At 46.0% G+C, this 22994-nt stretch overlaps 1 protein-coding gene across 2 annotated transcripts in view; it reads right to left on the bottom strand.

The window, feature by feature from the left end:
• Positions 1 to 14348: 14348 nt before the first annotated feature.
• Positions 14349 to 22994, bottom strand: part of LOC119171547 (unhealthy ribosome biogenesis protein 2 homolog) — an 80386-nt gene continuing 71740 nt past the window's right edge. The window contains exons 27-29 of one of the 2 annotated variants that reach the window (XM_075892262.1): positions 21492 to 21589; positions 18869 to 18980; positions 14349 to 15613 (exon numbers count right to left, since the gene is read on the bottom strand). In XM_075892262.1, coding sequence (XP_075748377.1) covers positions 15461 to 15613; positions 18869 to 18980; positions 21492 to 21589 — 363 coding nt within the window. In that variant the 3' untranslated portion in view covers positions 14349 to 15460. Of the gene's footprint in view, positions 15614 to 18868; positions 18981 to 21491; positions 21592 to 22994 lie in introns of both variants that reach the window. The other variant, XM_075892261.1, reaches the window with a different exon arrangement.

Genomic DNA, 22994 nt, shown 5'->3' on the forward strand with positions numbered 1-22994 from the left:
GAGTCTCTAAGTGCTCGACACGTTTTCCCATTCACCCTAATTTCTTGAAGTTACGGCTCTAACAACCGCATGTTTTTTTCCGATTCTCGGATTGTTGCGAATGCACTTTTGCTTACAATTTATCGCGATGTGCTCTTCCTTTTTGCAGTTGTAGCAGATTAGCGTCTTCCGTCATTCAAATGCCCGTGTGGTATCAGTGCGTTGTTTAGGAACCTTACTCGATTTCTCCGCTTCCGTTAGCCATTCCTTTACAGTGTCATTCGTAGGAGACAGGTCCTTCCTGAAATTACGGTGCGGAGCGGGTTTCCGTTGATCAGGTTTCTTTGAAAAGCCCTCTTTCCTTTCATCATTTTCAACGCGCACTGCCCTGCTATGCAATTTTCGGCGAGTATAATACTCCTCAGCTAACTCTGCTGCCTTGTTTAGCTGTACTTCACCAAGTTTGCCCTGCAGCCAAATCTTGACATCTTACTCGATGCAGCGGTAGAATTGCTCCAATGCAATGCATTCTACCACTTTATCGCGATCGTCATAAACACCTTCGCCCTTGAGCCATTCAATTAAATCGGCTTTAAGACGAAACGCGAAGTCAACGTGTGACTCATTCCCCTTTTTAGAATACCGGAACCTTTGCCTGAAAGCCTCGGGTGACAACTTATAACGTCTCAAGAGCACTTCCTTAACCTCATCATAGCTTTCAAACGCTTCCCTCGACAAGCACGTTATCACGTCGGACACTTCGCTGGGAAGAGCTAACAGGTTCTGCGCCCAAAGAGACCGCTCCTAAGCATTTCGCTCACTGGCGTGTTCAAACTTGACGAGATACTTCGCCATGTCCTCGCCGACTACGAACGGTGGCCGTTGGTCACGAATTCTCTGACCGCTGACCTGAACTGTCGCAGAAGCTACGCTAGGCGCCTGCGAACACTGTAGGATTGCCAATTCTATTCGTTTCATCTCAAGGCACTCTTGTCTCTCGGCCTCCTCACGGCGTTCTCGCCTTTCAGCTTCTTCACGTTCGCGAACTTTTCGCCTTTCAGCTTCTTCGCGTTCGCGAACTTCTACTTCTCGCCTTTCAGCATCCTCGCGGCGTGCTTTGATGTCCGCCCAGGCCTCATCGACTTCCTCAGTCGTCACTTCTGCATCCCTCATGATCTCAAGTATCGCTTGCTTTCGTTTCACACGGCCCAAAATAAGGCCAAGTTCCTCACAAATTTTGATGAGTTCCTTCACTTTAAGGTTCTTCATCGTTCACACTAGCCTTTTGCTGTTTGCCCCTGTTAAGAATCTATTTGCCGTACCCACTATAAGTCTACTAGCAAGACGCGCTAGCAATTTTAACACTGCCGTGTTTACACCATCCCCATTAACTTTGGTTTCAAAGCGATTCGACTTGGCTTGAAACGATCAAAGCTCACTCTAATGCTTCACACAGCCCTTCTCTAAACTAAACTACTATAACCTGTGCTAGAGTAGTCTGGTGAACTGAGGGGAAAATATGAGGCACTCACCGCATTGATGTCGCTGACGCCGGCCGATCCCGCAGCTGCCAACCACTGTTACGAAGCGCACCGCCGACGAGGTTACGAAGGGCGCCACGAAACTCGCCTCTGCCAAGGACACCGGGCGCGCCGACTGTGAAAGGGGCTCGATGCAACGAGAGGCTTCTCTGACACAGGGGGGTGCTGCGAGCGCTCGATGGTGACGGACGCACTCCACATCGCCTCCGTAGATTTTCTGCTATTTCTGCGGACATCCACCTTGGTACGCCTAAAACTTGGATTTATCGTCCCCGCCAAGTTCTCCGCTTCGCCTAGACAACACCTTCGTCCAGGTGTTTCCAGTTTTGACAACTTGAGGGACGTCCTTCACTCCCGGCTACAACGCCGCCTCGCTAAGGGCTCTCAGCCCGGCGATGGCGGCCGCTAACGTGGTTACGGGCTATGATCCTACCTCAAGCCAAATGCTGTCCATGGAGATTTCATCCTCCGTAAACACTATGCCATCAGAAGACGAATACCTCGACGACATGGTGAGACTGTGGCAACGCAAGCAAGCGAAATCGAAGTCTCCGTCTCAACAACAACGAGACGCCACAGCAGGCCACCGTTCCCCAGCCTTGCAAGGAACGCCGGCGCGCCATCCCTCCGGTGGTGTGCCTACCTCTGCTCCGTCCTCGCAGCCAGCGAAGCAACGCAAGTGCCGTCCGCGTCAAACTCCTCGCCTCTCTCGCGACGACTACATCGTAGTAGTGAAACCTCGCGTTCCCTGCGAGCTACGCACATTCGTCCCGGCCGATCGCGCAGGCGACGCCATCCGCAGCTATTTCGGCGACCGGACTACCACGCAAATTCAAGTGTGGCCAATCTGGGAACAAAACATCTTGGTCTGTAGCACCACCATTTTGCCTATGGCACAGCGACTCCTTGGGGACTTCTAGCTCCAAGTGGGGGATCAGCAGCTGCCCGTTCGGGGCCACGCCAAGGCACCAGGGGATACATGCAAGGGCGTCATCAACATAAACCCTGCTGAAAGCCCGGAGAAGATAAAGTCAGAACTCCATTGGCCTCGAGGTACTATGCTCGCGGTCCGCAAACTCGGAGATTCTGCGGTGGCGGTGGTGACTTTCGAGGGCACGAAGTTACCCCGCTTCCTCTTCTACCACTGCGTGGCGACGTATATCCGCGCCTACAAGAAAACGGTCCTTGTTTGCACCAAGTGCGGTACCATCGGTCATCGACCACCTCAGTGTCCTCACCCCGGTCCAACCCAGTGTGCCGAATGTGGAACCCCCGCACCTACAGGTCTCAATGCCCACGACTGCCACCCCAAGTGCCTCCTCTGCCACGGCGCCCATGAGACTGGGACCAGTGGCTGCACGGCAAAATATCGAAAATATAGGAAACGCAAGCAGCCCTCAACATCTCCTCGAGGGACCACCTCATGTTCGTCACAGGCAGGCAGCAGCACCAACCTGCATCATTCGGCTCCACCACTCCACGCCGACACTCAAGCATTCCCACCGCTCGAACCACCAGCGGCGGTACCTCAGGTGAGCAGTTGGGCAGGGAAAGCTGCTTCTAAGCCTCTCTCACCCCCTTCTGTCGCTCCTCCTTCTCCCGAACTTGCGGCCCTTCGCCAGCAAGTTGCGGCACTTCAAAAGCAAAATTCTCTTTTAACTAAACAACTCGAACTCTTAAATAAGCGACTTCAACCCCAACAACAGTGTACTGCAAGGCCATCCGGTATTGCCTCCTCTGTCCAGGCGGCTACACCAGCTACGTCCAAGCTTAGTCCTCGCGCTAAGTCCACTCCCATTAAACCGCCGGTTCAAGCAGCCATGTGTACTCCAGCACTCGGAACCGGTGCCACATCCACTCCAGAAGCTCTTGAGGCTCCTGGGGCACCTCAGGTTCTCTTGCCCGCTAACCAAACTCTCCCTAGTGAAGAGCGCGCCCCGCGCATAGAGGAACGCCTCACGCGCGTCGAAGCTTCGATTAATCACCTCCTCACCAGCTTCTCGGTCCAACGCATAGTAGTAGAGGTTACCCAAGCTATTCAAGCCTGGGCAATCACCCAGTTTCAACCCAAGGCATCGCGTTCCCGCTCCTGCTCGGTGAGCAGTGAGGGTACAGCTCCACGGCGTCGTCGTAAGGTGGCTACCACCACCCCGCCGTCGGACAATCCGGCCTCCGTGCCCCTCCCTGCCTCTGAGGATTCCGAGCGGGACATGGAGGACCAAATATAAAACCTAAGACAGTCACGATGGCTACCAATCGTACGTCCCGTTCAAACATTGCGTCTAAATTCGAGATCATACAGTGGAACCCTGGAGGCTTCGGGAACAGGCGAAAGCGTTCACATCTTTCCCTTTTCCTCAGCTCACTTGGCTCTCAGCCGGCCGTCTTGGCGCTCCAAGAATCTGGCCCTGCTCCATCCCTTTCTGGATACTGCTCCTATGTAGGCGGCACCACCACATGCCTCCTCGTGCATAAAGCTTACACGGCGATACAGATTGACCTCGATCTGGATCTTCCTTACGACTACTGCATGATATCAGTGCTGTCTCAGCGGAGGGGCCAACCATCAATACATATCTTAAACGTGTACTGTCCCCCTCGCCTTGCGAGGGCTTCGTTTGCGCATCTCTTCCATCGGGCGCTGCGTATAGCGGCCCGACAACCACTGGTGATTGTCGGGGACTTTAATGCCCCCAGCCCTCACTGGGGTTACCACTACGAGAAGGCCCGGGGCAGAGAGCTCAAGGAGCTCATTTCCTCGCTGAGCCTGACGCTTCTTACCGATCCTGCACAACCCACACGTTCCGGCAACTCGGTCACGCGAGACACATGCCCCGACCTCTCCCTCACCCGTCACATCCGCGATGCTAAATGGGAAAATTTAGGCGAAACCCTAGGCAGCGATCACTTTTTACTCCGCATTTCGTTCACACCGCGGCAGAAAATGCGCCAACACTGGGGCCAAGCCCGTCTCACCGATTGGACTCAGTTCAGAATGCAACCATTCCCCGCCGGCCTCTCCTTGACCGAATATGCAGCGTGGGCATCATACGCTCTCCATATGAAACAAGCGAACACTCGCACCCTTGCAACCTCTAATTTGACTCCTGCAATCGATCCACACCTCCTACATCTTTGGCACGCTCGCCGCGGGCTCATAAGACGCTGGAAACGCAACAAACTTAATCGGAAACTTCGCGCTCGCATTGAGGCGCTCACTGCAGAGGCGGCCGCATACTCCGCACAACTTTCCGATGCTAACTGGGCAGACACCTGTTCGAAGGCTGCAAACCAGATGAGCTCTAAGAGTGCGTGGCGACTCTTTAGAAGCCTTCTCGATCCCTCCACCACCAGGGGAGAAACGCAACGCCAGCTCCACCGTGTTCTGCATGCCTTTCAGGGCACTATGGATGAACTCGCGCGAGTACTTTGTGACCGCTACATCTGCCGCACAATTGATCCCGCACGCCCAGCATATACGTATTCCGGCGCCCCTAACACCAACCTCGACGCCCCATACACGCTTTCTGATTTACGATTTGCACTCACGAAAATGCGACGGGGCACGGCCCCTGGACGCGACGGAATCACAGTATCGCTCCTGGTAAATCTTCCCGACCAAGCACACCTCTCGCTACTCCACCTTATAAATTCGATATGGGACGGCTCTCCGCTTCCAACGGAATGGACCACATCGGTCGTGACATTCATTCCCAAATCGGCAAAGTCCGTTAGTATTGAGGCACTGAGACCCATCTCACTTACGTCTTGCGCAGGCAAACTCATGGAAACCATGGTTCGCGAACGCCTTTCCGCCTACTTGGAGGCCAGGAGGACCTTTGCCGACACGATGTTTGGCTTTCGCCCGCATCTGTCGGCGCAGGACGTCCTGCTCCAGCTTCAACACGATATCATAGAGCCGACTACTATGCGCCATAACGATAAAGCCGTGCTCGCTCTCGATCTCCGCGGGGCGTTTGACAACGTCAAACACAGCACTATACTCACTAACCTGTCTACCACAAACTGCGGGCAGAAGACTTTTAACTACATTCGCGCCTTTCTATCACATCGCACCGCCTTCATTCGCCTTAATTCTACCGAACACGGCCCGTACTTATTAGGCACGCGGGGTACACCTCAAGGGGCAGTCCTGTCTCCTCTGCTTTTTAACCTGGCGATCATACCCCGCCGCGGTGGTCTAGTGGCTAAGATACTCGGCTACTGACCCGCAGGTCGCGGGTTCAAATCCCGGCTGCGGCGGCTGCATTTCCGATGGAGGCGGAAATGTCGTAGGCCCGTGTGCTCAGATTTGGGCGCACGTTAAAGAACCCCGGGTGGTCAAAATTTCCGGAGCCCTCCACTACGGCGTCTCTCATAATCATATGGTGGTTTTGGGACGTTAAACCCCACAAATCAATCAATCAACCTGGCGATCATGAACCTCCCCTCTCTTCTAAGTGAGGTCGAGGGAATACAACACGCACTATATGCGGACGATATCACAATCTGGACCAACACCGGCTCCTTAGCGCAAATCGAAGAACGCCTGCAAAAGGCTGCCCTTCTGGTGGACACCTACGCAGGTTCATGCGGCCTGGAGTGCTCTCCAGCTAAATCGGCTCTTCTTTCAGTCTCTCCGCTACCGCCGCCTCAAATTTTTCTTCCGTCCGGGCCCGTCCCGTCAGTGCAAAATATTCGGGTTCTTGGCCTTCACCTCACATCGTCCTTGGATCCAAAGGGCACAATAGCAGGCCTCAGACGCACCAGCGAACAGGTGAGCCGCATGATACGGCGAGTTTCTACCAAGCGCGGCGGCCTCCGCGGGTTTCAGTCCCTCCGATTGCCCCACGCGTTTGTGACCAGTCGCGTCCTCTACGCCTTGCCTTACCTTCGCCTGCGTCGTCGACACGAGCACCAGCTGGACGTCCTTCTTCGTTCAGTATACAAACGCGCTCTGGACCTACCTATTGCAACTTCCAACAGCCGATTCGCGGCTCTGGGGGTACACAACACCTTTGCAGAGATGCGCGAAGCTCATCGCGTTAACCAAATCAATCGACTGTCGCAGACGCCTTCAGGGCGCCGTCTTCTACACAGACTTGGCCTTAACCCGATATCTGACCAAGACCCTCTGCAGCCGGTACCAGAGCTCTGGCGTCAAAAGCTATGGGTGGAACCTCTACCCCGTAATATGAACCCCGACCTCCATCCTGGCCGTAGACTAGCACGCGCCGCGGCCCTTCATACGCGACACTCCAATCGTCCTGGTGTTTTCTACGTGGACGTCTCGGGTCCCTCCCCCTCGGGTCACTTCACGGCTGCCGTGATTACAGAGGGCAAACACGTAGATGGCCTCTCCTTTCGAGCAGACACAGTAACGCACGCTGAAGAGGTTGCCATAGCTTTGGCCGCCTCTCACGCTGCCTCACGCACCATCCTGACGGACTCGCGCTCGGCCTGTTCTCAGTACCTTCAGGGTTCCATTGCCCCACTGGCGGCTAGCCTACTACAGGCAGCCTCTTGGCGCTTTAACCCTCATTCCATTCGTATAGTCTGGACCCCAGGCCACTCGGGCCTGCCCGGCAACGAGGCGGCAAATGCCGCTGCCCGCGCTTCTCCTGTCCGGGCCGTTGCCCCTCCATGTCCCGAGACGGAATCTGGCAATACCAACCTGACGCGCTTTCGCGAAATTTTGGCTTATTACCGGGCTTCGCGCCGCCTCTACCCGGACCCCGCACGCGGTTTGGAGAAAGCGGACGAACGACTGCTACGCCGCCTGCAGACGAACACCTTTATCAGTCCGGCGGTCGCCAGGCACTTTTTGCCGGAAATCAATGGCACCTGCTCAACCTGTCATGTCCTCGCCGACACATATCACGTCGTAGCATCGTGCCCAGTTAATCCCGTCCCTTTCTCATCCCCTTTTCCTATCCCAACTAGAGAGGCTTGGGAGGAGCACCTGCTCGGCTGCTCTACCTTGGCTGCACAACGCTCCTTGGTGGAGCGCGCACGGGCAGCTTCCAGCTCCACTGGCGTCCCGGAATAGGGTCTTGCCACTCCAGCACGCCGATGGGCCACGTCGGCACTCTCTAGTAGACTTTTTCTGAAATAAATGTTTTTTACCACCGCCTTCTCTGACACATAGGTATACGGTATACTGCTGGCGACGCCACAGAACACCTTTGAGTAACCAAATGTCCAACCAGAAGCGCCGCTGGCCGTGATGTCGGAATCCTCCAATGGGGTCCGCCGCTGCGCGTGGTTGCACCAAGGACGAGGGATGTTGCCATGTATTGCGTAAGACTCGCCAGACTGGAAGGCGTCGATTGCTTCAACGGGCTCGCGATCTGAGGGAGCTCGCGGTGGGTTGCGTGACAGACCGGCGCCGCCCCTTGATGACGTCGTTGAGTTGATCGCGGCAGGCGGGCTCGATTGCTGGCCTTGACACAGATTGCCTTTTTCAGATGCATTGACGTTCGGTGTGGACTCGCAGGCGTAACAACGGATAAGTGGGGTGGTCGCAATTTTTCAACGTTTGCAAGAGCGTCCGTGTGCAATGTATTTTTTATTGCAAAAGTGTTTTATGTATTACAACTGTTAACCATGACCTTTACTTCAGTTCAAAAAATGCACGGAGTATTCACGACATTTTATATGGGGATCGCAGTGGGAGCGCCGGTGCTATTTATTTCGCTGGGTGAAAAATAGTGGTCTCCAGCTTTTACATTTGTTATTTAAGCACTTAATGAGCAGTTCGTGTTTGAGACCAACTGATATTTTCTTGAGAACTGTGATTCAAGTAAGATTGCAGGACCCCTTACCTGATCTTGTCGTGTCATCCTTTTCTTTTGAAGGTGGGTCCTTAATAGCGTGTAATAGTTACGGCTGCACGCTTGCCCAAGGAAAGATTTTCGTGTGAATACTTGTGCGATGTCTTCCCAAAAATTGTATCGTGACCTTCTTCATGTTTTCTTGGGGGGGGGGGGGGTGTTTATGTTTAAAAGAAGGAAAAAAAAGTGAGCCCCGCAACTGTCTGCATCAGGGTGCGACACCTCAGCAGTAGCTCAGAAGGGATGGGGGTGAGGAGGGATTAAAGGATAGGAATAAAGGTGTAGAGAGAGAGAGAAAGAGAGATGAAGAAAGCCAGAGAGAGCGACGACAAATCGAGGGGATGGAAGAGATAGGAAAGATGGAAACACGGTCACAGGAGTCCGAGGACGGGGCACCACTTGCGAGAGCTCTTGTCGACGTCAGGAGATGGCGTAGAGCAAGTCCAGTCGGTCTGAGCTACACTGTCGTCGGAGGTGGGCGCCAGGTGATGACGTAGGGCGAGCCCAGTCGGCCAGAGCTACGCTGACGCCGGAGATCGCGAGGGCACAACCGGTCGGCACTGAGTCCAGCGAGCGAGTCCATGTTTTCTTACCAGTGCCCGTCTATAGAGCTCCGTACAGGTTAGGTTCTGAGCACGATGGCTTAAGGCATGGTAAAAGAATGCCGGTTAGACCCTCTGTCGAAACATTCTTCTTTCGGCTACATACCGCCACTCTCCCTGTATTGCCATGGCTAAAAGGCTTTGTGTACCGTGGTCTGTGTACTGTTTAATCTGTGGTAAACCAGAAACGATAAATCATATTTTTCTCGATTGCCATGATGTTGTGTTCTTGTGGGACGTACTACAACGAACTTAAAGAAGAATAATTACCTATGAGCGCTTTCGGAATTCATTTTCTTCCGTGTGCAGCTGCAGGAGAAGTGCCTAGTGACATGCTAATGTTGCTTTACATGCATGGTGTGTGGAAGACAAGAATGGATGTTCGACATGTTCGTATAGAGGCTCATTGAGCTAGAGACTATTTCGTTGAGAGTATTCTGCATATACACGGGACTTGATTAAAGCACAGCCTGAACTCTCCGAGTGGACTTCACTTGGTTTTAAAATGCTTCTGTGAAGCCTTTTAAAACCAATTGACCTGGCCAAGGTGAAGCTATAATGTTTTTTTAAGAGTATATACTTTGTATGTGATCCTTTCGGTCGTGTTTGTAAAAGGCAATAAAGAAAAAAAAAACTGGATAGCCGAGTGGTTGCGGCGCTCTACACTCTGACAGCGATCACCTTGGTCCCGCTTCGACATGAGATTTAATTTCGTTTATTTATTCTTGCGCGTGATTTTTAATTTTTTCAATCCTATCTTTATTTCTCTCACTTTCTCGCCTTTTCTCGTTCTCTTGACTCATAGTAGCGCAATCATGCGGTTACAATAAACGCACGAAGCGCTAGTGTGACAGCAAAGTGGGTACACGACGCTCGCCTTCGTGCTGTCGGTAGCCGGGTTCGAATGCCGCATCATCAAGAGATTTTTTTCTTTTCCTCTGTTCCTATTTCTTTCTCTATCTCTTCATTCGTTTCTCGTTCTCTCGGCAATAGCAACACAGTCATGTGGTTCCCATGAGGAATCGCCCCAGTAGCGTGCTTGGATAACCGAGTGGTCACGGCGGGTACCCGGTTCGAACTGCGGGTACCCAGGTTCGATCTTGCCTAAACAAGAAGTTTTGTTTCTTTGTGCCTGTTTTCTTTCGTTCTCTCTCCATTTCTCATTCTAATATTTTCTATCTCTCGCTTGCTCTCTTATTTCTGTCCTTTTTTTTCACCTATAGCAACGCTGTCCATTAGTCCCCATAAACGATTATTCTGCTATAGCATCCCTGTATAGCCAAGTGGTTACGGCACTCGCCTTCGCACAGCAGGTACCCAGGTTCAAATTCTGCCTCGTCAAAATGTCATTTTCTTTCTATCACCGTCTTTGCATGTGTTTATCTATCTTTTACTTTCGCTTTCCCCTTCTGCCGCACATAGCAACGCAACCATATGGTTACTGTAAACGTGTATAATTGTAGCGAGCATGAATAGCCGAGAGGTTACGACAGTTGCCTTCGGACGGTGTGTAATTGCATCCGACTCCAACGTTTCAAAGAACTTTGGCTTCTTTCTACACCATCACCTCTGCATTTCTCTCTTTTCCTTCCTCCAATTAAGGCGTTGCTAGGAAACGCGCGGTGACGTCATCGCCCGGCGGAACATTGTGAAAACCTACTGACCAAGCTCAAGCTTCAACACTGCACGAAAAAAAAAAATCGCCAGGCCTGTGCAGAACGGGCATCTCAGTCGCAGCAAAAGCATGAAGAATGGCCTTTCAGAGCCTTTTCTAAACACTTGGGGTAAATGCTAGAAACACACTTGCTGGGTTCCCACTACGCCGTGAATAAACACAATGTTTGCGTAGTAGGCTGGTATTCAGTATGTTATGCTTCATCATTCTTCGTAGAAGCGTGGTCCCTGCTAAACAGTTGCAACGAATTTAGAGCGAATTTTGTGTTGCATTAATTGGCCGACGACGAAGCAGAATTACGCCTGAAGTAGTTATGTGCCACTGTTGATAGATGATGAAGAACAAGTTTTTCTAGGTGTTGGAACATTGGACAACCAACTCATCACGCGTTTCACATTTTGTGAAGTGTGGTTGTTTCTTTACTGTTCTAAAATGCTTTAATGCTGATAATAGCGCGATTACTTTCCTGACATCAAGCCTTCCTAAGGCAAATTTGCAAACGAGTCCTAAGCAGCGCAGTGGCTCAGCGGTAGAATACTGTGTTAGCCACGGTTCGAATCCCACTGTGTTACATATCTCTGTAGTGTTTTAAATGTAAGCTTTTTTTGTTATTTCATGCAATAGTGGTACAAACACCGGTGGTGTTGACAGACAACTACGGCGCTACACGTGACCTGTGTTGCCATCTCATAACAGATTTCTCTGTAAAAAGTGGCGGGAGGGTTCCCAGCAACCGTGACTGATCCCATCTACTAGTTGCGACAGGACTAGGCTACCCCGCTGCTGACCCGCACGTCGCGGGATCGAATCCCAGCTGCCTGGCTGCATTTTCGATGGAGGCGAAAATGCTGTAGGCCCGTGTGCTCAGATTTGGGTGCACGTTAAAGTAGGTTGAAATTAAAGGTGGTCGAAATTTGCGGAGCCATCCACTAAGGTGTTTCTCATAATCATATGGTGGTTTTGGGACGTTAAACGCCACATATAAATCAATCAATCAATCTATTACTTTCGACAGGAAACTGGCTTCCCAACAACACAGACCAGGGGAGAATATTTTTGGCCGTTTTGAACACCTGTGGGACGGAACAATACGCCTACTAAGCCGATCGTGTCAAGGTGTGACGTCAGAGAAAAGTTGAGCCTTATCATGAGTGATAAGAGCCCAAACTTTTTCGACTGCTTTTAGACGTTTACTGCGGTGAAGCAAACTTACCGGGTAACCTTAGCTTGGAAAATACGCAGACTGCTCACCCTGTCAGGGTGTGACGTCAGAAAAAAAGTTTAGCCTTATCAAGAGTGATAAGAGCCCAAACTTTTTTGACTGCTTTTAGACGTTTACCGCAGTGAAGCAAACTTACCGGGGAACCTTAGCTCGGAAAATACGCAGACTGCTCACCCTGTCAGGGCGTGACGTCAGAAAAAAAGTTGAGCCTTATCAAGAGTGATGAGCCCAAACTTTTTTGACTGCTTTTAGATATTTACTGCAGTGAAGCAAACTTACTGGGAAACCTTAGCTCGGCAAATATGGCAACTAGGCTCACCATGTCGAGGTGTGACGTCAGAAAAAAGTTGAGCCTTATCATGGGTGATAAGAGCCCAAACTTTTTTGACTGCTTTTAGACGTTTACTGCGGTGAAGCAAACTTACCGGGGAACCTTAGCTCGGAAAATACGCAGACTGCTCACCCTGTCAGGGTGTGACGTCAGAAAAAAGTTGAGCCTTATCATGGGCGATAAGAGCCCAAACTTTTTCGACTGCTTTTAGGCGTTTACTGCGGTGAAGCAAAAACTTACCGGGAAACCTTAGCTCGGCAAATATGGCAACTAGGCTCACCATGTCGAGGTGTGACGTCAGAAAAAAGTTGAGCCTTATCATGGGTGATAAGAGCCCAAACTTTTTCGACTGCTTTTAGACGCTTACTGCAGTGAAGCAAACTTACCGGGGAACCTTAGCTCGGAAAATACGCAGACTGCTCACCCTGTCAGGGTGTGACGTCAGAAAAAAGTTGAGCCTTATCATGGGCGATAAGAGCCCAAACTTTTTCGACTGCTTTTAGGCGTTTACTGCGGTGAAGCAAAAACTTACCGGGAAACCTTAGCTCGGCAAATATGGCAACTAGGCTCACCATGTCGAGGTGTGACGTCAGAAAAAAGTTGAGCCTTATCATGGGTGATAAGAGCCCAAACTTTTGCGACTGCTTTTAGACGCTTACTGCAGTGAAGCAAACTTACCGGGGAACCTTAGCTCGGAAAATACGCAGACTGCTCACCCTGTCAGGGTGTGACGTCAGAAAAAAGTTGAGCCTTATCAAGAGTGATAAGAGCCCAAACTTTTTTGACTGCTTTTAGACATTTACTGCAGTGAAGAAAACTTACTGGGAAACCTTAGCTCGGCAAATATGGCAACTAGGCTCACCATGTCGAGGTGTGACGTCAGAAAAAAGTTGAGCCTTATCATGGGTGATAAGAGCCCAAAATTTTTCGACTGCTTTTAGACGTTTACTGCGGTGAAGCAAACTTACCGGGGAACCTTAGCTCGGAAAATACGCAGACTGCTCACCCTGTCAGGGTGTGACGCCAGAAAAAAGTTGAGCCTTATCATGGGCGATAAGAACCCAAACTTTTTCGACTGCTTATAGACGTTTACAGCAATGAAGCAAACTTACCGGGAAACTTTAGCTCGGCAAATATGGCAACTAGGCTCACCATGTCGAGGTGTGACGTCAGAAAAAAGTTGAGCCTTATCATGGGTGATAAGAGCTCAAACTTTTTCGACTGCTTTTATACGTTTACTGCGGTGAAGCAAACTTACCGGGGAACCTTAGCTCGGAAAATACGCAGACTGCTCACCCTGTCAGGGTGTGACGTCAGACAAAAGTTGAGCCCTATCATGGGTGATAAGAGACCGAACTTTTTCAACTGCCTTTAGACTTTTACTGCGGTGAAGCAAACTTACCGGGGAACCTTAGCTCGGAAAATACGCCCACTAGGCTCACCGGGTGTTTTGGATTTCTAACAAAAGCTTTTGGAGTAGTTTTTTGAGCTTCGCTATTAAAATTTAATTTTGTTACATAGCTGACAAAAACGGCATCCCTCTTTTTCGGAAATATACTTCTGAAATTCAAGTTTTGTTGCATGTTAATAAAACTGATGTGGGTTCATTTTTCACTGCTCTATTTTCGGAAGTGTACAGACTTTTTTAATGGATTCCCTCCCTTCAGGGCTGTTGCACGGAAGCGTAAAAGCGGACGTCACAGCTCCGGCAGTGCGTTTTTGGGGGTCACACAGATTAACAACAGCCCAGAAAAGACTATGGCGAGCCCAGGAAGCGCTCTGTAAAAGGTCTAAAAGCCTAAAGTTTTTCTCAGAAACTGACTCGGAACAAGTTTTACCAAAACGGTGTTAAACTTTTTTAATTAAGAATTACAAGGTTTCCAAAGGCCTCACTGCATTGGCCAAGAACGCAAGCAAAACGTTTTATTGAAATGCGATGAAACTTTTAAAAATAAAAAAAATACAATATTTCCAAAGGATTTCCATATATGTATGTCACCAATGCACAGAAAATTAATTTTATTAAAATGTGACGAAATTTTCAAAAATGGAAAAATAGAAGATTTCTAAAGGCTATAAATAAGCGTACCTTTTTTGGTAAAAAATACACCCAAAATCCATTGTACTAAAATGAGACAAAACTTTCAAAAATAAAAGAATGAAAGTTTCTAAAGGCTTTCCAAAGGCTTCTTTATTAGAAAAGCACCCCAAGTCTATTTTACTTAGCTGGGACGAAAATAAAAATAAAAATGCAAGATCATTTTGTTTACAAATGCACTCAAAATAGGTTTTATTGAAATGTGATGGATTTTTCAAAAAAAAAGGCAACAGCAACAAAAGATGTTTAAGTGCTTACCAGTTTTGTCAGAAATGCACCAAAAAAAAAAATAAGCTTTATTAGAATGCCATGAAACACTGCAACAAGATTTGCAAAGGTTGTACGAAAATATATAGAGAACAGAAAATGTGCATGTTCTGTCTCATTATCTCTCTTCTAGCTGCGAGGATGATGCCATTGTAATTGTGAAGCATGACTTCATAAAATGACACTGCAAGCGGGGAAACACTGTAAATGCCTGTTGCTTTTCACAGAAATGCTCGACTGCATGCTGGCCCAACTTCCAGGGGTAGAGCCAGGATTTCCTTCCAAGAGAGACTAGGAGCGGGGGGTGGCTGTGTTGAACTTTTAACTGTTCCCGCTGCCATTTTTTATGGGCACTGCACTTTCCTTACCAACTTTGCTGTATGAGATGGTGTGGTGCAAAAAAAAAAAAAATACTGAACCTGATATAACCACGTGGCTTTGCTTTTCAGCGCCACATTTTCTCTACATTATGAGCCATCAAAACTGAAGGAAACTGCAAACAGAACTAAAATATTGGTATACGGTGTTATATTTGCATAATACCACAACTATGTCTTTTGTCCAATACATAAATACATATATTTCTTTTTTATTGACACAGATCATGCAGTCGACAAATTTAGAACAAATTTCAGAAAGAGAGTTCTTCGGGACAACGTATGATGCAGAGATACATTATGCACATGAGCTGAAGTCAGTTAACAGAACTGCTGCTTTACCACTGTGGTCACATATGCACTATCACTTTTTTCCTGCGCTCCTGATGCCCTGATTCTCCCAGAAGCAGTCTATATGCCTCCCTATTCCCATATTCGTGCAGTGCTCCTGATACTGACATGTTTATACTGGCGGAGTAGAAAGAACGCACAGCTAGAATAACAATTAAAACATTTATCATTCACTACTAAGACCCTAAACTTTTCCCTTAAAGCGTAGCCTCTTAGAGTCAGCATATAGGGTCTTGAACACCTCTGTTCCTTCCTTAGGCAGGGTTGCATGCACCATGGCTCTTCTGTGCTCATCCGCAAGCTCAAACAACTTGTAGACCAAAAACTGCAGTGTCTTCTGTAAAAATGAAACAATGACAATGCATCATAAGGTTCCACAATGGTAAAGAGCACTTGTGTTCTACTGATGTCACAAATTAATGTAGGTGACGAAACCAATAAAGTAAATCAGGAGGCTCCGTTTAGTCATTCAGTATTGTAATCCAAACTTTAGTAGACATACAAAACATCTGTGAGGCATATCTTTGAACAACAGAATTTTCAGTCATCATTTGTCATGTAACTACTATCAATTGTTTTTTCCTGGGAACCTAGGCACCCTGCTAACATGGCTTGTTTCAAGGGCAAAGTTTCAATTTATCCATTTGTAGTACGAAACTAAATTAAACGTCACATAGACTTCTCAGACAGAAACAAAGTTTCCAAGTTGACAAAGAACTAATCCTAATCCAAGATTCGATCCTGGGTCTTAACGGGGTACGAAATCCTTCAACTGGGAAACTGCCTTGCTGAGAAATTTGTCTGGGTTTTCTATAAGCTTGATGTTACAAATGGACGAATGAAAACATTTCCCTTTCATAAACTTTTCCCTCTCTGTCAGAGGCATAAATGACTTCCCAACAATTATCGGCGGTGGTGAGGTATTTATTGTAGGCAATCTGAAAAATGTGTTCAATCAAAGTTGTGTGGCATATTTCTGTAAAAAGCTTTATGCTAGCACATGCACACCTTAAAAACAAGAAGCATTTCTGTGCCTTTCCTCTGTCATGCCGCTGCCTTTCCTACATAAGACAGCAATTCAAACTAAAAACTGGTGCTAATTATCAGTACCTCACTTGACAAGGCATCATCAGTGTGGATGAATACATTATGTTAGAAGTAATAATGAGAACCTGTCTTGCAAAAAAAAAAAAAAAACTACTGTTTAATAGTGTACAGCCCTCATGGACAGAAACCCGACATCAATTTTTTTATTTAACGGCTGGTGTGACCAATTGCCTGCAATATCTCCATCATGTAGCTATGATTCTCGCTGCTAAAGGTAATGCTGGCTTAGATGAACCAAACTTATGCGATTATGACACTCGCAGTTCAATAAAAATTTTGAAAAGCCCACTTAAACAGAATACAAACACTTTGAGATGCAAAAGTGCAATTTCACACAAAAAAATTTTTTTCAGTTCATGGAACTAGCTCTACATAAGCCTTTCCTTCATATAAGGGTTGACGTGTTGAAAGTTTAAGCGCGAACATGGCCCTTGACAATCGAAAAATTGCAAAAAGGTCCATTTCTGAAAAAGCACCGTTTTAGGTTGCATGTCCTATAAACTACCTATCCTGTAGTTATCAGCCCCTAATTCAACTGCGAAGCGAGTGGGAAGGAGTAGGGTGGGGGGGGGGGCAAGAATGAGCAGGCAGCTATTTCAGAGGAGAGGTCATAGCGACGTCAAAAAACTGGTACAAGTGCCTAAATAAAATAAATTTCGTGCACGTGCCATTTCCGGACCATGCAGCCGTCCTGCACCCTTTTAGTATTGTTTTGACTGTGAATTTTTTTCTCTCTCGTTTGCCGCCTTCTAATATGGCTTCAGCGGCATGATTGAGTCGCTATTGACAATTCTCTGTGATGCGATGTGGGGCACTGATTGGCTAGAGCAGGGCATTCATATCTCGCGGAGAAAAGCGCCAGCGGGAGCAGTTGCTTCTTTCGATGGCATGTCCGGACCAATCGCCTTGCCGTTGCTCTCTGCTCCGTTTGTCTCAACAGATCTCTGTTTACGAATCGTCCTTTGCCTAGCACTATTTTTCTGATCATTTTCTACACTTTTTTTTTGCACTAGTTCTGTACCATTTGTCTTTGTTGTTGTGCATAATGTGGCTTGTCTGGGCATTGAAATTCAGCTATTCTGCAGTGAGTACCGACTGCGTAGACACTTGCAGCAGCAGAAATGTGCTTTCATCTGTCCCGAGCACAAAGTCTGGCACATCGAGTGTGGCTGAACCTGCGAATGTGCTAAGTGTTTCAGAGATCGCTGTACGTGGCACATGCTCCGAATCTGTGCCAATGAGCGTGACGCCGAGTGTTTGTGAGTTCACTGGACACAGCACTTTGATGCTTTATGCCTAAAAATAAATTCCAAACGACACCAAGAGAAGATAGAGGCCTGGCAAAAACAGAAAAGAGTGCACAAGAACACTTCTACCTACTCTACTGGAGCTTTATAAAAAAAATGCATGCATTCAACTTTCATTGCCTGTTTTCTTAGAATGGGTTTTTTCGCTAGTTGTGGTGCTGTGGGAAGCAAAAACTCGAAGACCGCTTGTCAAACTTGTGCGGCTTCTTTTATTCTGTTCATAAAAGATGGTGCGATTTTTTTTTTTTTTTGAGAACTGGTACCATTAATTTACAATAAACAAATTTGGATTACTCTGGTCATTGCTCGCTACATACAAATTCGAAGTTGTATAAAAAGTTTTTGGAGGGGAAATTAAAAGGAAAGAAAAAGCTTTGTAGCACCCTGGGATATTTATCAAAGGATGACAAAAATGAATTTAAGCTTTCTACTACATCTTGGGATTTATAAAGACTCTTCCTTTGGCACCCCCGGGAACAACCCAGTTGAACCTCAATAACTCTGGCAACTAAAAAACACGATTTCATGAAACTTAACCATTCTACTAGTATCAGTGTAAAGAACATGCCCTGAAAGTTTGATCCAAATATTAACAAAAATAAAAATGTTTGCTCTCCATTAAACCCGAACTGTTGGAATTTTACATCCCAATACCACAATATGATGATGAGGGACGCCATAGTAAAGGGCTCTACAAATTTTCACTCTCAGTTGTTCTATATAGTGCACTTAAAAATGGGCCCGTAGGCCTCCAGTATTTTGCCTCTATCGAAATTCAGCCTTCATTTAGGATTTCGTTCTGTAACTTTAGGGTCAGCGGTCAAACACCGTAACCACTAGAACAACATGACGGGTGATTACGGTGTGCTAATTACAGTCAAGAATGAATGCATGTACAGTTGAGCCCTTTAATAAGAGACACTGATGTGACAGACAAATGGGTATGAGACGTCTGTGTGCCTTTAGCCTTTGCCCCTGCAGTGAGCTCTGCACTGTGCTTACTGTAAATAAAGTACTCTTACTCTGCATTGAAATAGGGTTTGATAAGAAAAAAAACGAATATGTGATACCCTGCTTATCAAAGACACCTCATAAAAGACAAGATTTGCTCCCAAAAAAAGGGGTTAAACTGCCTATGCAATATTTTCAAACTACCTCACTTTGCAGATGAGACTAACCTTGATTGGAGGGTGCAAAACAGTGTTGATTGACTCTAGAATGTAGTCTGCTATGAGAAATCCACCTGTTTTGGAAAACTCTTTCTTGTGTGAGGCAATCTCACCGACCAATCTGGAACGCAGTGCAAGAAATATTATGAACAGGAATGCGTGTATAATGTAACACCAGTACTGATATAATAGAGTTTATGTTGCGTGACATACATGGAATGTAACTACAGTGTCCTTGGTCCACGTCACGACCCGATCACACTACTGACCAAATGCATCCCAGATTGCCACAATCTCCAAAATAACACAAAGACCTGTAATTCTCAATTGTGATCATAAGAAAGAAGTGTAGACTTAAGGGTAGTTTAGTTAGTTATAGACAATATTATTGAGAGCTAACAGACGATGACGCATTTTGTGTTCTCATCAGTTCTGGCCATGGCACTCTATATTAATGGTAGCTTAATTCTCAATTCTGATTACAAAAAAAGAAGTGGAAATTCAACAATTCCTTTTCTTTGTTAGATGCAACAGTAATGAGAACTAATAGACAATGAGTAATTTTCTGTAAGTTTTTCTCAATTTTGGTCATGTCATTCTATGGTAATGCTAGCTTTAAAACTCTATTAATTCTCAATGCTGCCAATAATTGAGCATTTAGTTGTGATACAGTAAAAGCTCACTAACTCAATCCTTGTTAATTTAGACATGATCCCCATTCCTGACCAACCTATATATTATTTAGTGGCATAAAACTCTCACTAATTCAGTAACACTTGGCCACAACTCAGTTAATTCAGACAATCTCAGAGTGAGACACAAATGTGAGATGCAAAAAAGCAAAAATAACGTTTACAGACAACTGAAACGAGATGGCAATGTTCACATTACTATTTTCATCAGTTAGACTATAGCTTTGTTAATGACCATGGCATCAGAACTCAGTCCTTGAGAGCTTCGTTGCAACATGATGAAATGCACTCGCAATGTCACAAAACTTTGAACATAGCGGAAGCTGTTGAAGATAAAGAGCTTTCAGCCATGGTCTATATGAAGTGTTTGCTACACTGTGTTGGACGAACTATCATTTGTCGGTCATTTTAGTTGTGGAAGAACCACTGTCATGTGTGAATGGCGGTGGTTGCGATATGTAAAAAAACAGTGGTGCAGAGTGCATTTCAGGCAAATTAATGTGGAAGCTTGGTGATGTCACATTGAGAATGAAATCTCAAGATGACAAAAATTGTGCCTTTTATGCTGCTATTATACAAAATAAGTACAGAATTTACCTACTTATCATAAAAATCAATGTATTCAGAGTATCATAGAGTGTAACCAGAGTGTCAGAGACAGATGTCAGATGTCAGACAGATGTCAGAGACATTTGTTTATTGTTATCTTGATATTCTCAATGATTCAGAATTTGGTAATTTCAGACATTTTTTTCCCAGTCCCATGAAATCTGAATCGGGAGTTTTTACTGTAGAAGATAGGATTTTAGTACTGAAAGCACTTTCTCAACAAAAGGTCCACATGAACTGTTCCTTGAAAACGTGCTTTCCGATTCTGTACAGTATTAACAATTTTACAAGAAAGATAAATGTTGAAGGTGATTTGAAACCCTCGAGAAGGGCCCCTGCAACAGTGACATCACATTGTAGGAAATAGCATAAGGTTATTCCATTGCATTTCTGTTTTGTATTCGCCAACAAAACTCCAAGGTTGGTTGAAATATTCTGGGCCCACAACCACTGCACTTATTTGCCGTTAAATACAATGAAAACTGCAGAAACATTACACTGCATTAAACATTATTATTTCAAACACAAATGAAACTTTTTTCTAACAGCTTGTGAGGGTCTCATTACGCACAGAATTGAACATGGCTGCCAGCTGAATGCTCTGGCACTAGGCAGCTTGCACTATAGTGAATTTGTTTACAAGTATTTATATTTTACGTGACACGCAATTGTCGAGCTGCTTTTTTTTCTTTCCAATATGCTTGCCACTATACTATTAAGAAAAGAGGCACTCACTGGCAACTCCAGAATTTTAAGTTTTTTTCAGCATAGCTCAGTATAGCCTCTGTGTATTCGTAGTTTTGATCTTACGGGTTCTTCTTGTGGCTTTTGACTGACCTTTGGATGCCAGGTAAAATGAATGCAGCCAGGGAATTTGACTGATTAGATCAATCAGGGACTGCTTAACATGTCATGTGACATTCAATGTCACGTTGCACTAGTGTGATTCTGAAACACTAGTTTTGACTCAAATGGCCAAATTAACTCTGTAACAATTGAAAAATTGCTTGTGTCCACATTTTCATCTTGTTCTGTGATGCAAATGCACAATGCATGTAGGCATAAAACAAATCACTATATCTCATAACAAAATACTATGTTAGCAAACTATGCTGCAATGATTGTAAAGTACTCAGAATATTAGCTCTACTACAGCAGAGATTAAGAGCTTAAGTGCAACCTTTGTGAACAATTACATGAAAGTTGCACATTGCAAATATCCTACAAGAAACAGCTAAGCAATGTGTCATACACTTCACTGCAGATTTATTATGAACTCAGCATTAGTGAAGCCAAACCTAGAACAATCCCATATCTGACTCTGTACTCACCTTTCCAAGGAAAGCGCACACATGTGCACCTGATAGGCCATAACCGAATCACCTTTTAATTGCTCAGATCCACCGACTTTGATGATGCTCTTGAGAAGATGTGAACATAATTAAAACAGTCAAGGCAAAAGCAAAAAGATGCTTACTACATGACAGTCAAGCTACACCAATTTCTTTTTCTCTGTTGCAGTGATAAAGGCTAGCATACAAATTGCATAGATATAGATGAAGAAAGTGACAGGAGAGACAGGATATATTTTGCAAAGGAATATTGTAAAAACTACAATGTTTATTATAGAAAAAATTTGTTCGAGTTAAAATTCACGTAAAGGCACTCATCACTGCAAAGTGCAGCATTTAGTAGCAACCTTCCCTACTCTCCTACCAACACACTTTTAGCGTGTTTCATTTCTTTGATGCCCTGCTCATAATACGCGAGACCAGAATGTTTTCTTTAGTGAACCTACTCATTTATTTTCATGTTAAAGCTTTATGTGTCATCCACAATTGAGATGAAAATTTTCAGCCAAGCTCTTCAATGTTCAGAGTCCAAAATGCACAAAAGACATACGATAAACTAATCCATCACCACACCATGTTTCATTTTGCTATGGAAGTGCACCATTACCGGGAGATTATGATCAAGGCTACCGGGCAGGCAACAAGTACCGCTGAGCACACCAACATATACATGCAGAAACAAGTCTATAACATGTTCAAAGAAGATATGCCTACAATGTGAGCATTTCTGAAGTGAAAACAGAAATCGCTGAAGTGAGATCAGAAAGAAAATGTCCAAGTAGAACCCATTAACGACAATTATTAAAGTTAGGCTGAAAGCCATTCACGTAGAGACAAGTACTAGTCAACTCACATTAACACCGAATTAGCAAAGCATGACAGTGTGTCTGCTAGGCTTTGTCACTTTTGAAAACCACATGCACAACATGTCCATATAGAGACTTTCTAGTTTCTAACCCGCCATAATTATTATAGACATGCATGTCCATATTGCCACGCTCATTCTCAAATTTTGTTATCGCCCCATTACACGTGTACGTGCTGCCTCACGCAACGTAGCCGACGGACTAAAGAATTATTGAGATAATTCTAAAATCTTCGGAAAATTATGCCCACAACGGGAACATTACATTTTTTTGGAACTTACGTGGCTGCTAGCGATACCGATGGAATATTCGGAAACATGTATAAATGCCAACGTGTGTCATTGCTTGTCAGTTTATCGACGGCCGACGCTCTGCTCGCTGCTATCAGTGCCGGGGTCTTGCTGTAATCAGACTTTCTGTTTACCGGCCACAAGTTCATCAAAATAAACAGTTTCATCAGAACATCCAGTCTGCTCCCTTAGTCCGCGTCACAATTTCTTGACAATATTATTATATCTCGATCACGAGAGTGCTCTTTCACTTTACTGTTTTATGCATTACACCAAATGTTCTCAATTGTTTATGGTACAGTAAAAGCTCGGTGAGTCAAATTTCA

The sequence above is a fragment of the Rhipicephalus microplus genome, chromosome 4, assembly GCF_043290135.1.
Source record: "Rhipicephalus microplus isolate Deutch F79 chromosome 4, USDA_Rmic, whole genome shotgun sequence".
Taxonomy (NCBI): domain Eukaryota; kingdom Metazoa; phylum Arthropoda; class Arachnida; order Ixodida; family Ixodidae; genus Rhipicephalus; species Rhipicephalus microplus.